The following is a 17,021-nucleotide window of genomic DNA, read 5'->3' as shown; positions in this document are numbered from 1 at the left end:
TATGCTGCCAGAATGATGTAAATCACCCCCAGAATAGACCACAATCAGACACCCTCTATCAATGGTCCTGGAGGGGGAACTGCAGTAAAGCTCATTCATTCAGCTTTCCTTAATGGGAGGTCACTCATTATTTACTCAGTTTACGAGTCAGTTGAAGTTATGGTTTATTAGCACCACAGACAGAAAGATGATGCCAGGAGGAACATTTCCCTCTAGTTAGATGTGCCCTTGTTTATTCAAAGTAATATTTAGATTCTTCTTTTTCACTACCTGTGCCTGCCATACCTGAGCCAAATTCCTGGGCTGGGAGAGACCTTAGCATGTTATTCCCAATGACCTGAATGAAACAGCTTTGAGACACCTGTGGGAATAATATTCCTCTTGCATTCAGTGAACTGTCAAATGCTGTTCCTTGAGCAGAGAACTTGCCCAGGTACCATCCTGAATTCAGGTCTCATTTAATCTTTCTCAAGCACCGCCATTGGTCCCTCCCTGTTTTGTTTGGCTTTTTCCTTTTTGCATTCCTGGGGAGTATTTGAGGATGAAAATCAATCAAAAGCTGCTGCTCTAGAAGGAAAACATAAGACACAGGGAAGGGATCTCTTCAGCTAAGCCAGCAAACATTGTTGGCTGAGACAGCTGACCAGAAATGCCACTGGGAAATGTCTCTCAGGTGTGACAGTGACAAGAATGTTAATATTTGCTGCAAGTGCACAGTTGCACAACAGCAGTGCACTAAGCAGATGAGAACACAGAGCAGCAGGAGCAGGTCAGACCTGCTGATACTGCCCCTGCACTGGGGTAGAACGCGGCCCTCTGACCTGCCTTCCCCGTAGCCTGTGACATGAAGGGCATTATTTTCTTTAATGTTAGTTAATAACATGGCAAGATCCTGAGTGGCTCATTCCAGGTTCAAATGGTCTTTCTGTCAATTATTGAGCAGGCAAGTGCCAGGAGAGGAGAGGGAGAAGAAAGAGGGGAAAGGAGGCAAATCCAAGCTGTCCACAAGGTGTGCCATGTACCTTCCTCTGGGTGTGGGCTCTGGGAAGGAAGGGATCATTAACGAGACTTCTTCCCCAACCCCTGCCCTGTTAACAATTCCATTAATGACAACTACTGTCCTATTAAGCAAAGTACCCAATTATTAATCCTTTAGCAATTCCATTGCAGAAAAATTCATTGTAAAGTGCACTCAAAGACCCATTCTTGATAGGCCATTTTCTCAGGGAGTGGGGGGTAGGGAGGTGGGTATTGTTTAATTAATTATGATTTAAAAGCTTGGCTTCCTAAACTTAACAAAGAATTAATGAGTTGTGTTGTTCCACTGTACAAAACCTGCTCCCAAATTAACTGTTCCTCCTCTTCTCTGCCTTGAGAACTTAGGACATATTTAAGCTTCCTACCAGTTACTCTCCTTTTCCTTTAGGAGTAGCAAGATTATGTAAGGAAAGGCAGAAATTATTACTGTAATGAGGATAATTAGTGTAGCACAATCCAAGAGTTAACTGAAGTGCATTCATGTCTTTTTAGAAGGTTTTTGTCATATCTTGAGTTGCCTTCTGGTTGTTATAATGCTCTGCTTTCTGTGAGTGGGGGTGAAAGCCAAGTGAAAGTGTTCAGGCACACAAGGATTTGAGGGAAAAACATGGAAAAATACAGAAAAAACCCTGCCTTGTAGCTGTGATAGCTGACAAGGCTCAGTTATCGTGCTCATTGATGATTTCCCCATGAATCCCTGTAGGAAGAAGGATTAGGTGTTCAAAAAAGGCACCATGAAATGTGTATTTTGTGCTGGGCAAAAACCCTTAAAAATCAGAAGTTTGACTGCTACAACTTGTGTGTGTGCAATTTTCAGAATCAAATATAAAACCAAAACATTTCTGCTCAGCTGAGAGAAATATAGATCGTGCTCCCCACTGCCCCTGTTTGCTCTTTCTAACTTCAAACAAGGCAATTTATGTCCTTGTAACACTGTTTTCCACACAGGAAGGGATTATAAATATTTCCTTACAACTCAGGGTGTTGTTCAGGGCCATGGCAGGTGGTGCAGGAGGGGGAGTGGGATAGAAGTTTCTGTCCACGTTTATTAAAGCTTGTATTTAATTTTACTGAAGCAAACAGCTACATTTTATTTCAAACCTTTCTTTAGGCAAAATAGACACTGGAGATTTTTTTTCTAGCTTTCTTTTTTTCTTTTTAATCTCCTTTTGTCTTTCTCAGATCTTTCCCAGAAAAGAGGATCCATTTATTGTAACTGCTTTTTCAGCTTCTTGGCTCTTTGCACTCTGTTTCTTGCTTGAGGCCTTGAATGCCTAATCCCAAGGGAGAATTTGAGGAGCCCCATCTGTACCCTTCAGCAACTGTAGGATACAATTGGAGGCACATGTCTGTCTGTCTGTCTATCCATAAAAATTGTCTCCTCTTTCCTCAGGCCCCTGAGTGAGGGAAATGCTCCCATTCTTCTACTTGTTCTGTCAAGAGCTCTGACAAACAGTTGATTTTTGGTGGACACTTTCAAACATCCCAGGGAAGTCAGAAGCTGTGCTGAAGGGAAAGCAGAGCCTTAACTTGAAGATGTTAAACTAAAAAATCCAAGGGTCCATGTTTTGGAATTCTTCAAGTTAAAGGATGCTGAACGTTGCTGAGGTTGAGGCATGTTCAGTCCTTTATGACTCACTTTGTAAGTTGGAGATGCAGAGATTTCTTCACAGAGCTGAGAGGAGAGTTTTTAGAGAAGTGTAATTCCCATTTTATGCTTGGTGTAGGTACTAATACTCTCTGTGCAAGTTGGGTTGGTGCTGTTTCTGGAGAAACAAGTACGGTTTAAGTAGTTATTACTGTACTTAATTGTTTTGGAAAACAAGAATTCTCATCTGTGAATCAGTGCCTTTCTGAGCACAGCAGTGTTTGGAAATTCCTGGTGAGCTGCTCTCGTTTCAGAGGTGAAGTGTCCTGTGGTGTCCTTTGTCCTGGCTGAAGTACTTTATGTGGTTTGTTGTTTGGGGTATTTTTTTCCCTGAAGAGACAAAATTATTTTTCAGGGATTTAATTTCCTGGTGTTATTGGTCACAAGTAAGTGGAATTCACACCCCTGTCATCTCTGATAATGTGCAAAGACAACTGCACTAAAGTGTTCCCAGCAGCTCGGAGGGTACATCCCTCTTTGCTGCTCTTCTGGGTGACCTTCCTCACTCAAAGGGGAGCTTTGATTTGGCAGCTGAGCTGTTGCTGCTGTGGTTTGTGTAAACCCTGTGGTTAAATAAATGTCTGTAGAGAAAACCTTGGAATGAATGGTCATGACCTAAACAAAATTCACCCCTAATCAAACAGCATTTGATAATCTATTGGTAATTTTGCAGTAGAAGGCTCCGAGTGCCCCATAACAAAGCTGGTGGAAGGGGAAAGTGTCCCGTGGGAATGAGCTGAAGGTCCACGTGGGCAGCAAAGCAGAAAGGTGACATGTTTAGGTGTTGCTTGTCCAGTGTTTACAGTTTTGCCCAACTTGGCGTGTAGGGCAATTTTATGATTTTAATTAGCAAACTTCAGTTAGTCTATTGGAAAACTAATAAAAATGGAATTGCTTTCCAGTTTATGCAACACACAAGACTGCAAAGAAACCCATCCTTTCATGTGGTAATAACAAACTTGTCTTTGCTCTTCCCACTGAAAATTTGCTTTTATAACTTTTTATTTTCAATTCTTGAGAGTGACTCTTCCTTGCCTTTCCTGCCCTCACTGCAGCCATTTTACAGCAGTGTAATGGCACGTGGCTTGCTAAGGAGTTAGGAGAAGAAATGCCATTTGTGTCATTCCAGGCACTTCCTTTGCCTGAAAACCCTGAGGATGTGTAAAATTGTTAAAAAAGAAAACTTCTGCTACAACTTCCTTTGATTAATGGATAGCTGAAGGAAAGTATTTTGCAGAAAATTTACGAATTGAGAAGAGTTTGTTTCAGAATATCATCAACGAATGCAAACTGCATTGCAGCAGCATCAGGAGTTGATGCATCCCATTGATCAGCTCCTTCCAGCCAGAAAACGAAACAAAAAGCCAATTCTTCAGTCACAAATGGGCATAAAAACAAGTATGTTTTATTTTCAGATGTTTGGCTTCTGACATTTGAAAGGTACAATGTCATGTGCAGAACTAGAATTTGCAGCTCGTATGGGAGTTGGGATTTGACACCTGCTGACTCCAAGCATTAATTAAAAGTCAGGGCAGAAAAGTAATAATTTATCAATATTATAAAAGGCTTCGGTTTATAGTCAGAGGCATTTGGGGTCAAAGATCATTACCTTGGTGAATAAAAAGGGGCTTGGTTTAGTGATCACTGATTCAACATCACTTAAATATTCAGCTGCTAAAAACCATAATGGAATGTAACGGTACATAAATTCTCCAAGGAGAAAATAAAGACTCTGTAGGTCTGTATTTTATGGCCTGAAGGTTCTGCAGTTTGACAAGGACATGGATGGAGTTTTGTGATGCTGGGGGCAGTGGAACATTGATAGAGAGCCCAGGAGCAATTAGGCCTTGGCTGGTGCCAGCAAAGCATTGGAGCCTCACCTGGATGTGCTGCTCCACTGGCAGCTCCAGGGAGGTGGGTTGTGCTCCTCAGCCTCCCAGAGCACCTCCTGCAGGAGCAGAGGCTGAGTCTGCTCTGGTTTTTTGTTTTGGTGCTATAGATACATAGAATGAAAATCTCTTCCTTACTTGAAAAGCTGTTCAGCCTTCCAGTCTCTCAGTTTAATGAGGCAGTTGTTTGTAAGAGCTGGAATTGGGAGGGGTGGCACAGGAAGGAGTCTTGGCTGCTGGCACAGTTTTGGCAAGAATTTCTTAATGACTTTGCAAAGTTGTTTATCCTACTTTACCCCAGGGTTACACTCTGGAGTTTCCCCCTCTGTTGTTGGAAAAAAATTAATTAGGCCTTTATTTTATAGTGTCTGCACTTAAAACTCATCTATGATTTTGAGGTCATAGAAGTGATCACAGACATCACACAAAGACAATAATTCCTTGTGCATTCATTAGAGAGTGTCCAAAACTGGATAATTTTTCAGAGAAAATCACCTCCCAGGACCATCCATTATCCAAGCAACTGAAATGGGAAAGGTTGAGGAGTAGGAAGCAGCATTTTTAGAGACTTTGTGAGGAATAGTGTCAGTTTGTGCCATGAATGAATGAATCCCTGCCCTCTAAGACCTAATCCTGACCCAAATTCCAGGTTTCAGGGGGTGAAAATTCTGCTTGAAGGACTAATCCTGAGAGTGTTACTATGAAATGAACCTCTGCCAAGGTGTTCATGGTACAAAGAATTTTCATCTTACATAAATAATTCTAGGCCTGCTGAATTTTCTGCTGTTCCCTATTTTGGCTGCAAGATCCCAGCTAAGGCAACATGTTGCTCGTTGCCACTGCTCAACTTCGTGGTGCCAACAAATAACAACGAGCAATTGGTAGTCAGAGATTTATGTGATAAATCATGATGAGAAGTTTTGAATGCTTAAATATGGAATCTTCATATGGGTAATTTATTAATAGAGCAGGACAGAATTAGAAGAAATTAGGCTGAAATTTTGAGGCAAAATTGATATTTAGTTCCCATTAAATGTGATCAACACTTTTTTCCCCACCACTCTTTTACTTGAAGGTCCCTAAGTTGGTGCTATTTATACTCTGTCGCTGATTTTAGTGTCGATCCAATAAATAAACTCTTGGCTACAAGAAATTATGCTTCAAAATGCTTAAATTCTTGGAAACCATCAATCAGGCACAGTGCTACACTCACACCAGAATTTGCCAAATGAATTATGGAGCTGAACTTCCCTGGAGCACTTTGGTATCTTCGGCAGAAGTCCATGCATGTTAAACCAGCCCTTTATTTTTAGTATCACACATCTCTTGTGTGCAAGAGTTGCTAAACTGCTCCAGCAAGTGCCCTGGGCCCATTAAAGATGATTTTTTCCCTACAGTTACTGCAGTCATTTGATCTGCTGCTGAGGGCAGAAGTTTGCTATTGATTCTTCTTTGGGATGAGGAATTTTCAGGCTGAACTGTAAACAGCTGTGAGGCTGTTGAGACAATCTTTTTTTACTGTAAATCTAATGCACCTTCCCCTTGGTGGAGCAGCACAAAGAACTTCTCCTTGGTGGAATTTTTGCTGTTCCTCTGAAACTGCAGAATCAGGCCTGGGAGGAGTGATCTCTTAAAGCTGAGCATGTGCTTAAGTGCTTTGCTGGATCACTGCCTTGATTTATGGATGTTCTCAGTGTAATTTTCAGGAACTGTAATTGCCTTGCCATGATTTCAGTGGCTGCACAGCACTAAATCTGCACGGTCTGTCCTCCTCCAGGGCTGGTGCATCACCAGGGTCTCACAGAAATGATGCTCTGAAGGTGACTGCAGTGCAAGATTCCTTGTTTGATGAGGAATAAAACACCTTAGAAGTATTTTTGTGGCTGCTGTTTCAGGTGATAAAGGTGTAAAATTTGTGTTTCAGTCTTGTCATCCTTTTGGGGATGAATCAGCACAGCCTCATACCAGCAAAGAGCACAGGAATGAAGCTGAGTCTCTTTAGCTTGATTTCTTAGAATCAGAGAATTGTTTAGTTTGGAAAAGACCCTTAAGATCATCAAGTCCCACCATAAACCAAATACTGCCAAGACCACTTCTAAACCAAGAGCCACATCTACACATCTGGAAGGGTTGTGCATTAGGATATTTTTTCTCTCCTTATTTTTTATCTTGAGTTCATTTCAGTCTGGTTATTAATAAGCAGAACATTCAGCTTCTTGCCTGGGGATGGAGCAGGTGATGAATCACTCCCTGACGAATTTGGGATCGTGATCAAAGAGCAAGAGCTGTGAGGACACAGGAGTGGTGGGTCAGAGACCAGCTCAGGGCAGGGAGCTCTGGAAGGAGGATCCCTTGCTGAGTCACACCCCCAGGACTGGCTTCTCCTGACAACAGCAGGAAAACAGCTCTTGAGCATCATTAGGCTCAAAACCGTCTCTACATGTGCAGCATCCCAGTCACATCAAGGCTGCAGATTGTCCTGGAAGGAAACAGTTTTGTATTTCACATAGATATTTGCACATTGCAGAGTGAAGATAAATCACACTGTTTGAAAGGGGAAAATGTGATATTGGCTTTGTCCCAGGGGTGTGGCAGCTGCAGATGCTGGTTTATAGTCCAGCACCTTCCTTTTCTTTATCACAGGGGTCCTGTAATCTAATAACCCATTAGAGCCTTAAATAATCTTAGACTTCTGAGGAATATGAATCATGGCTTAAGTTGAACCAATTTCAAGTAAAATACAAGTAGAAATAGTTGTTCTGCAACTTTGGTCTTTCTTTCAGTGCTACTGTGGGTGTTTTATTAGCATCTGCTGGTGACAGCAGGTACCATGTTGGGTAAATAATCTGGGCACTGATGTCCTCTCAGCAAATAAATGGCATTCCAAGCAAAACCTGTTGGCATTTTTGGAAGGATCTTGGATTATGAGTAGTTGTGAGGCTCTTACAGGCAGCAGTGTTATAAATTAAACAGATGTTGGCCTCCTCTCCTCTGTGTTCAATGAGTTCTGTACAGAAACCAGGCTTTCAGAAGGGGAAATTGCTCCTTTCTTGGCAAAACTTAGTTCTTAGAAGAATTTTAATTACCAAATGCAATTGTAATCCTTTGACCTGGCAGAGTGGTGTTCTGATGGATCTCAAGCAGTGAGAGCTGTAAGAGAGCTGAGCCTTTCTGTGCAGCTTTTATGGTCCTTCCTGCAGCATTTGAGTGCATTTTGAGGGTGTGTTAATTAGGATCATTGGCAGCTCTGTTGAGCAGTTGCTTCTTCCAGCTTCTCCCTAAAAGCAGCAATGCACATGGCCAAGTGTTTTCTGATCACATTTTTATCTCAATGCTACACTTTCAGGTTATGTGGTAACACTTTGGTTATTGTTGGTAACAGCACATTTATTTCCCCCTCTTCCAGCTCAGCACCTTCAGCAGCTGCACACAGGACAAAACCTGGAAATTGTCTGTTTTATAGACATTGGCCTACAGTGAGAGAGGAGGTTTGGATCCAGCCCTAGACTTTGGGCAATGCAGCCTTTGCAGTGTGGTTTGGGGACAGGGAGCTGTCCTGCTGTGTATTCGGGGTCAGCTGATCTGGTCATACATTCCCCTTTGTCTGTGAGGAGTTGTAATGCCGTGAACCACGAGGATCCCTCCCAGCTCACGATATTCTGTGCTACAACACAGTTAATCTGGTGTTTGTGAGATGGTTCTGTGCTAATGGACTGATCAGAATTTCCACCAGCAGAGGAAGAAAGCGGGAGTGAGTGGGAGTACCTGGAAGGTTTATCCACACTGCTTTCTGCAGCTGCAGATGTGTTGGTTGAAGAGATTAAGGCCCTTTATCCACCTCCAGGACCTCTTACATTTTCCTACCTGAGACATCAGGTCAAGTGCCTGTTGTTTAACTGCTCTTTCTTTAAACCCTCTGCAGTCTAAATGGGCTGGAGTAGCTGAAGGAGATTTAAATACCAGGTTTGTTCATCTACTTGACTGAGAAAGGCCTTGTGTGCTGCACAAGTGCAGCAAATCAAAGTGGGATTTGCTAAGTGGGCAGTAATGGATGGTTGGAGGTAGTGGGGATCAATAACCACGGCGGGATCCTCTGGGAGACTCAAATGCTCAGCTCTGAGAGCAGCTGTTCAGCAGCATCCCAGAGGTTTCTGATGAGATGAAGGGAAGTGGCACCTCCTGATGCCAAAGGGCACCGAGGGAGTGTGAACCTGGGCCTGGTGTGACTCCCTCGTGACAGGGCAAAGCAAGTGGGAAGTGCCTGTGGCTGTTTGGGCTCTTTGCAGACGGGTTTTCACTCCAAGCAAGGCAAAAGCACAACTGGTTTCTACTTGACCAATACATTTTTTGTGTCCAGTTGAGAAGCAAGGTGGCAGCAGCAGCTTAAATGTTCAGCTGTCAGTGGATAAAGGTTGGAATTCTTCCTCTCTCCTATGCCTGCAGAACTCCCAGCCAACCATAAGAAGTTCAGGGGTGTCAGAGTAAAGATCTATGCTCTAATCAAGAGGGATGTCTCCTCAGAACTCTCTTGATTGCCAAGAAACTACTTTTGCAATAGTGGAAATCTCTAACTGCTCCTAAAATAATTGGCTGGATGGACACAGAGTGACCTGGCTGTGCTCGGGAAGATTCCTGGAACAGATGCTGAGGTACCACAGCAAGGACTGTGCTGTAAATACAGAGATACTGCCAGCAAAAGGGGCAATCTAATTGGATTTAAATCCTTCTTGTATAGGAAGAGTAGCACAGATTCCTGGCTGCCTGAAGAGCTCTGAGGAGTGCAGGTCCAGTGGCTTCAGCATTTTCCCCCTGGCTCTGGGCTCCAATATGAGCAATTAGTTCTCCTCACTTTCCATGAGGGGACCCTCTCTGCATCCATCTTGTCTGGTTGGGCTATAAATTCTTCAGTGTCTTTTACAAGGCATTTACACGGCAGGGTGGACCTGTCTCACCTCACATTGTACAAATCACACTGACAGGCACCAGAACTGATCCCTGGGATCTCAGGGACTTCTCATTTACACTTTGCTTCCTTTCAGAAATGCAGGGGGTTATCCTGCTCTCCTTGGGGTGCTCAGCTGCCTACAGGAGTTGGGGTGATGGGGACACTTCATTGTCAGTTAGTTCACCTGCAAGGTACATTAAATACCTTTAATTAAATTACATTTAACTTAATGTGTGCATGTGAACAGTTCAGTTCAGGGGCTGTAACAGTGTGTGGAGCTCCTCAGCTCAACAGATGGGCTTGGAAGGAATGGTAGTGGTGGTATTTGTATAAATTTGGGTGTTTCTGTATAAATTTGGGTTGTATGACAGAGCAGCTCACTGTACAGCTTACAAACTTACTCCTCTGAAACTCCATGGAGTTACATCAGCTGGGAGCCCCATCCCATATTAATTAGGGTCTCAATTAGCAGCTACAGCCTCGGAATGTGAAATAGAAACATTTTGGGGAAATTTCTCTGGGTAAAAGTTTCATTGTGGTCTAGAATGAACTAAATCCTCTTTTGCAGGGAGTTGGGACTCATTTGGTGAAGGATGTAGCTGTATCTGAGAGGATCTGCAACTCTGTATTGACCTCACAAAGCCCAAGCTGGAGCACAGACACCCCAATGGCTGAGATTTCTTGCCTTTTCAGTGTGTAACTTCTGATTTACCATTTGTACATACAGAAGCTTAAAACACATCAGATCTCTATCAAAACAGACAAATGGATCATTTAAAATCAGAGAATCATGGAATGGTTTGGACCAAGGGATCTCAAAGCCCATCCAGTGCCACCCCTGCCATGGGCAGGGACACCTCCCACCAGCCCAGGGTGCTCCAAGCCCTGTCCAACCTGGCCTGGGACACTCCCAGGGATGGGGCAGCCACAGCTTCTCTGGGCACCTGTGTTGGTGCCAAAAAGATCATTCAGTCCTGTGATTTTTGGGACTCTGCAGCTTGGAGAGTTCACAGGTTTTTTCTCCATGTCTCCAGCCATTGCTCAGCTGCTGCTGCTGCCATTGCTGATCCCTCACTCTCCACTTTGTGGGGGATGAGACCCCATTTTTCAAAAAGCAAAAGCAATTCTGCTGCAGGCTCTGTGATTTAAAGCTTTGTTCCATGCTAAAACACAAAAAATTTCTGAAGATTTAGATGCTGCACCAGCTTTCACAACAAGGAGAATTTAGACTCATACTTCCCACAGACTTTTACTGTTGTTTTTGGCTGAAGTTGTGCAAGAAGTTTTCTCCAGTGAAGATCCAGGCTTGGCTGGAAATGGCCTGAGCTCCCACAGGCCCAGGGCTGTCCCCAAACCACAGAAGGTCTTCTCCAGCATCACATACACGTGGCTGCTGAGGCAGGAGCAGCACAGGACAAAACGTTCCCAGAGCAGCTGTGGCTGCCCCATCCCTGGAAGTGTCCAAGGCCAGGGTGGAACCTGAATTAGTGGAAGGTGTCTCTGCTGATTGCAGAGCGTGGCACTGGATGGGCTTTCAGTCCCCTTCAGCCCAGACCATTCCATGATTCTGTGTTTAGATCCATTCCATGATAAAATGTCGGTCCAAAGTCTTCAGTGTCTGGACAAGGCGTCACTTCTACTCAGAGCCACTTCTGTGCTGTATTTCAGTGTCTCAGAGAAATAGTGAGATATCTGAAACTCAGGCAGTCTAAATGTGAACACCAAAACCTGCCTCTCTACTGCTCAAAGTTTTGTCTGGCAATAAAAATTAGCTTAGGAGAATTACTAACTAATTTCAAGTACCATAAAGTAGCTGTTGGGAATAAAAAGTGTCATAACTGCTGAGCATCAGCCCAGTTTCTGCAGGAATGAGTTATTATCATTAATTATCACTCTATTTTATAGTTATTGCCTGTAATTTCAGATTTTAAATACTCTAAAACATAAACAAAGCTAATTTAATTATGGTGAGAGAGTTGTAGAAATTTACATACAGAGGAAGAAACCATTAATAAAGTTTATTCAGGAAGAAACTTAATAATTAGCATTTTTTGGCATTTTTAGTGTAATGGCCCATCATTTCTTAGCTTGGGCCCCATCTCTTATTTATAGAAAACAGGCAGCACAAGGTGTATTAATGACTTGGGGACGCAGAAGGCTGGAGGGAGTTAATGCTGAGCAGTGACCAAACCCACCCCCTGGTATGAATCCCTTCCATCAGGTTCACTCACCCGTCTGTGTCCAAGTTCAGTGTTGGAAGAACTGTTTGAGCTTTGGGAAAATCCAGATCCCCGTCCTGGTGTGGAAAATATTTTCACCTAAAGGTGAAATATGCCCCCAGGCAGAAGCAAGGAACTAGAACTGCATTCTCTTTGATTTATTTCCTTGTTTTCCTTAATTTCGTACTCATCATGTGTCCTCTGTCCAGAACTTCTTTAACTCATGTTTCCCCTTTCTCAGTGTGATGGTCTCATCTATTCTAAGCCCTTAATAAGTAGTTAATTAGTGTAGGGCAGCGAGCAGATCACAGTAATCTGCTGGAAAGGCAAAGATTTGACAAGAAGTAGTTTTTTGCTCATCTGTGTTGCAGTGAGAGGCTTGTTTATGTACAAAAATATCTGTTTAATGTGCATCTTTCCAATGTAACATTATTCTAATTTATGGGCTGCCTGTATACTTTTTTCCCTTTCCTCTTCTCTAGTTCTCCAAGCACATGACAGAGCAATGTCACTGCCCACAGAAAAATAAAACTGCTGGGACTGAAATGCCCAGGTCTGATCTCCACCCTCTGCATCAGACCCGCTCAGGATCATCCATGTGGGAGAAGGGGCACAAAGCCCAGCACTGGGAGTGACTCCTGGATGCCCTCCCGATGCCATGGAATCCCTTGGCATCATCACAGTGAAGCCCAATGGCCCTAACCCAGAGGGGATGGGCTTTGGTCCTGCCTCCAGTGGGACTTCTGCTCCTCACAGCAGGGATTTCTGCCACAACCATCTTCTGAAAGGCTTTTGGGGAGCTAAAACTGGTTCACCACGTGGCCAAAGGGTTCTCTGTGGGCAGAGCAGAGCCCGAGCAGTGGCGCTGGCAGAGCTGCTGAGGTTGCATTGCTCAGGTCTGAAAAGTCAGCCTGGGCTCCTCAGCCTTGGCTGCAGCCCCTTCCCAGCTCTGTTCCCATCCCCAGACACCCTCCAGCCCTGCTTCGAGTTGTCATGTTTAAATTCTTCATATATTTTAAACATATAATGTTTAATTTAATTAAACAATCCTTAGGTCTCTGTGCAATCCTGGATCTGGAGCAGGGGCTCCAGTGCTTCCTGTTCTCTCTCCGTGGGGAAAATGCACATTCCTTAATTTCACTTGGCTGAAGGGGACCTGCAGGTGGCCTTTAATACAGAAATATTGCTCTTTTCTGCTCCCGTGTGGCTCAATCCTGTCCCCAAAGGCTGAGGCGCAGCCCTGCCTCGGTGCCACTCCCTTCTCTGCACTCTTGGGGCAGACAAAGGAGGGGAGAGGGCTCTGCCCACCCCTGACCTCATCACCTGGCATTTCATTGCCAAGTTGGGGGGGAGATTAGTGGGGTTTTGGTGTGTTTTGGTGGTTGGTTGGTTTTTGGTTTTATTTTGGAGGCAGGAGATTACAAAAGCAGATCAAGCAGCCCGTGTTTATTATTTCTATAGCTGAGCTGCCAAATTCAAGTGAGAGGCAGCATTGCCTTGGAAATTAAAAGAGAAATTGTTTTTGTTGTGTCAAATCTTGTTTTCTGTCCTTTTTTTCCTTTATTCAGAGCACCAGTGCTGAGGTTGGTGGCTGGTGGGCAGCAGTGCTGTGTTGGGGCTGCTCTGTGCTCACAGCCTTAATGTGATGGTGGACCAACACTGGTGTTTCAATAGTCAGTGTACTTTAAAAATAAATTATTCTCTATTATCCTTTAGCCATACTTAAGTTCCTCTGTCAGCCTGGTTTCCTTTCCCCTCCTTTGGACATCAGGAGATGTGTTGCCTTGCTTATGATGAGTGTAATTGCTGTACCTGCTGCTCCAAACTGCTGCTGCCCTGTCAGGCTTTGCTGACATGACAGAAAGGAGATCTATTCAGCCTCATACTTCCAGAAGTATCCAGGTCAAATAGTACTAAAATTGTCATGAGGAAAAGAAACAACTGTGATTCATTAATACTTTAATTTGGAGAGCAGGTACATGGGTATGAGCCTGTGTAATTTTTATTACTACTCAGTAGCTCAAGTAAAACACAGTAAAAATTGTTAGAGCTAAGAACAAAATACTTTGGGATGTGAATTCTTTAATAAGGTTTCACTATAATGTGTTTCTTCTTCCTGTTTCCTTTAAGTGTGTTATTTAAATGTTTAGGACTCAGTTTTTAGCACGTTCACTTCTTAAAATGGTTAAGAGGAGATTTAACACCTTGAATTTATTGAAGAACAAACAAAAGGCAGTAAATGAAATAGAAATGTCATTATGGCTGGTGATGCTCCATGGCGAAATCCAAGATGGGATTTAGTTACCTTAATTTTCATTATTTTTTTCATTCCTTTCAAGGAAAGATCATTATTTCAGAAAGAAAAAGCATCTGCAGCTGTAGAAAATACTAAAACCCAAATTCCTGTGCTTTCCAAGCACTTTGGAGCAGGAGTTGAGGCTCTAAGAGAGGTCTGGGTGAACAGAGGCTGTAGGAGCAGGTGGGTGCCCCACAGAGCCTGCCAGGGAGGACTGGGCAGAAAAGGACAGAGATTGGCCACGTCTGAACCTGAGCTGGATGTCTGAGGAGCCAAATCTTGTGGAATTTGTCCAAGGTGAACAGGACAGGCTAAAATAAGGCTGAGGGAACTGAACTTTCAGCTTAATTTCAAATCACTCAGTGGGCTTTAAGCATAAATTTATATTTTTGGTCTAGAATCGTGTGAAAAATCAGCTGAGGGTTTCAATCCCTGAGAAGAATACACAGCAAATTGTGCACTTGGAGGAATTACTCAAAGGTTACTCTTCCCTGGTAGAAAACAGGTTGGACAGAACCATGGGATAGCTCTGGCTTGTTATTCCTGGCTGTGGCCATGCAAATTCCCAGGCCCCTGATTATCAAATCATGAGAGATGCCCAGTCACTGTATGAATAATCCTCTTGGATCTTCAGATACTCTTCAATAGTTGCCTAAATCTTTCTACTTACAAATATTGAAGAAATCCAACCTTGTCCCCAAAGCCTGGTTTTATGGCATTTTTAATGCAATATTTCATGCTGTTTTCCCAAAATTAATGGTTTTCACCTTCACCAAACCCAGAAAAATCAATGCCAGAGCCCACAACAGACAAACCACTGGCAATAAAGCACAATATCCACTTTTGGGAGAGAGAAATAAGAAAATAGATTTTTCTTTCAGGTTTGCAACAACCACAACAAATTGCCAAGTTATGAATAGCTCATTGGTTATTTTTTTTCCTCCTTCCTTTCTCATGACACCTCTGGGCTCTCTCTCAAATTAATTATGTGAAGTGTGTCACTCGAGCATGAAACTGTTGGGTACCAGGTAAGGCAGAATGTTCATTTAAACATGAACATGCTTCATTTTGGGCTTAGCAAATTTTACAGAGACTTTTTTTTTCAAAAGTATTTAGCTCAGCTCCTCTTACAATTATTAAAAGACTCAGTTATTTTGGAAGAGAAAAAGTTGTTCTTTGCGTTTTTTCCCAGCCTATCAACCAAGGGTGACACCTTAGTAGTGATTATGAAGTGAAGTTACATTATAGATTTTTTTGCACTTCCTTTAAATCCTGGAGGATTCGTCTCCCTGGGGCAGAGCACCCCCTGAACCTGCAATCCAAGCTCCTGCAGGAGAGTTCCCCCTTCCTAACACTAATTCCCCGGATCAATGAGAACACTAAAAATAAAACCCAAGAGTTAATGTCCTCCATTTCCTTTTATTTTTTTCCCAGTTGCAACAGACCTGGTTCCTTGGGACATAAATCCTTGCTCTTTGGTTTTAGGAGACCTTTTAAGGCAGGGCAGTAAATCACTGCTCTTGTCCCCAGACTGTGGCAGTGACAGAAGTTCTACCAAGTGCTACTCTGAGTGGAGCTGGGATGGAGCAAAGCTCAGCATTCTGGTTTTGTTTAAAACCACAGGATCACTTCCCTGGGTTAGAAGGCCACATTTAATTCCTTTCAGGAGAAATAATCCTTTTTCAGTGTTTTTTCCTAAAACTGAAGATTTTGGCTCATAGGGATTTTTCTCGAGGTCTTTATACCATGTTCCTGTTTTTCCCTGTGTCCTGCCAACACATCCCTGTCTTTGTGCAGCATCAAGCCTGGCAAGAGTGGAAGGGAAATTCTGCAATTCCACTTGTGGAGCTGCAAGAGGGCACGAGGTTTCGTTGGGAGACCCCAGGAAGTGGAGCCCTGCATGTGGAATGCACCAGGATTAGTCTCTCTGCCTGTTTACAGTACCACCATAAATGCAAAAATTATCCTCTATAAAAAGATATCCTGAAGCAAAGTTTGGAATAGTGGAGGAAGAAAAAGATTGTTTAAACAGATGCTGTAAATTTAATATGGTAACATTATTGCCACCCAGGATTTTATTGATGGTATCGTCTCAAGCTACTTATCTAGAAATTTATTGTGTCTGTTTTCCACTCTTATTTAACCATGATTTCCAAAAAGAAATTATTAATGAGCCATTATCTGAGGAGTGAAGGGGAAAGTGACTGAAATCAAACCAAGCATCAAAGGCAAACACAAATCATGATAAGGTTGCCCTTTTGTCTTTTTTTTTTTAATATTCTAATGAAGAAAAATGTGGAGAGGAGCCAGCTTTTGGGACAAAACTCTGCTGGGCTTCTTCAGCTGCAGCACAAATGGCTTCAGTTTTCAAACTGAAAGAGAATAGGTTTAGGTTAGACTTGAGGAAAAAAAATCTTCTCTGTGAGAGTGGTGAGGGGCTGGGAAGGGGTTGGGATGGAATTCCCAGAGCAGCTGTGGCTGCCCCGTCCCTAGGAGTGCCCAAGGGTGGGTTGGATGGGGCTCGGAGCCACCTGGGCTGGTGGAAGATGTCCCTGCCCATGGCAAGGGGTGGCACTGGGTGGGCTTTAATGTCTCTTCCAACACAAACCATTCCAGGATTCTGTAATGACTTTTTGACAAGTCTCAAAACACCATCTTGGGGCACTCTTAAGGAGCTGCCAAGGTGCCCTCATGCCAGCTGTGACCCTTCTGAGAACTGGGGAAATGCCCAGTTCATCCCAGAACAAGCAACTGGGTCTGTAAATACCCTGCCCATGTTCCCATGGGCTGTTCAGGGCAGCCCCTGAGGGGTGACCACCCCAGGTCTAACCCCTGGGACAGGGCTGTGCAGTCCCAGCCTGGGACCTCCAACTTGTGTTTTGCTGCTTGGATTTGTCTGAAATCAAAGTTAAAACCTGCCCTGTGATGGCCAAAGGGAGCAGGGAGAGCCAGTTCTAAGCCCTTGTTTGCTGAGCATGAATAACCA

General features: G+C 43.5%; 1 protein-coding gene across 1 annotated transcript in view; it reads right to left on the bottom strand.

Annotated features, from left to right (window-relative positions):
* Positions 1-10,595: 10,595 nt before the first annotated feature.
* The window catches only part of LOC139683652 (histone H2A.V-like), a gene marked incomplete at its 3' end in the record, with an annotated part of 343,651 nt that continues 337,225 nt past the window's right edge, over positions 10,596-17,021 (bottom strand). Inside the window, exon 6 of the mRNA XM_071578969.1 lies at positions 10,596-10,616. Coding sequence (XP_071435070.1) covers positions 10,596-10,616 — 21 coding nt within the window. The remainder of the gene's footprint in view (positions 10,617-17,021) is intronic.

Source organism: Pithys albifrons, chromosome 29 (assembly GCF_047495875.1).
Source record: "Pithys albifrons albifrons isolate INPA30051 chromosome 29, PitAlb_v1, whole genome shotgun sequence".
Taxonomy (NCBI): Eukaryota; Metazoa; Chordata; class Aves; order Passeriformes; family Thamnophilidae; genus Pithys; species Pithys albifrons.
Note: the sequence above shows the minus strand (reverse complement) of the source record. Positions and strands in the feature narration are given on the sequence as shown.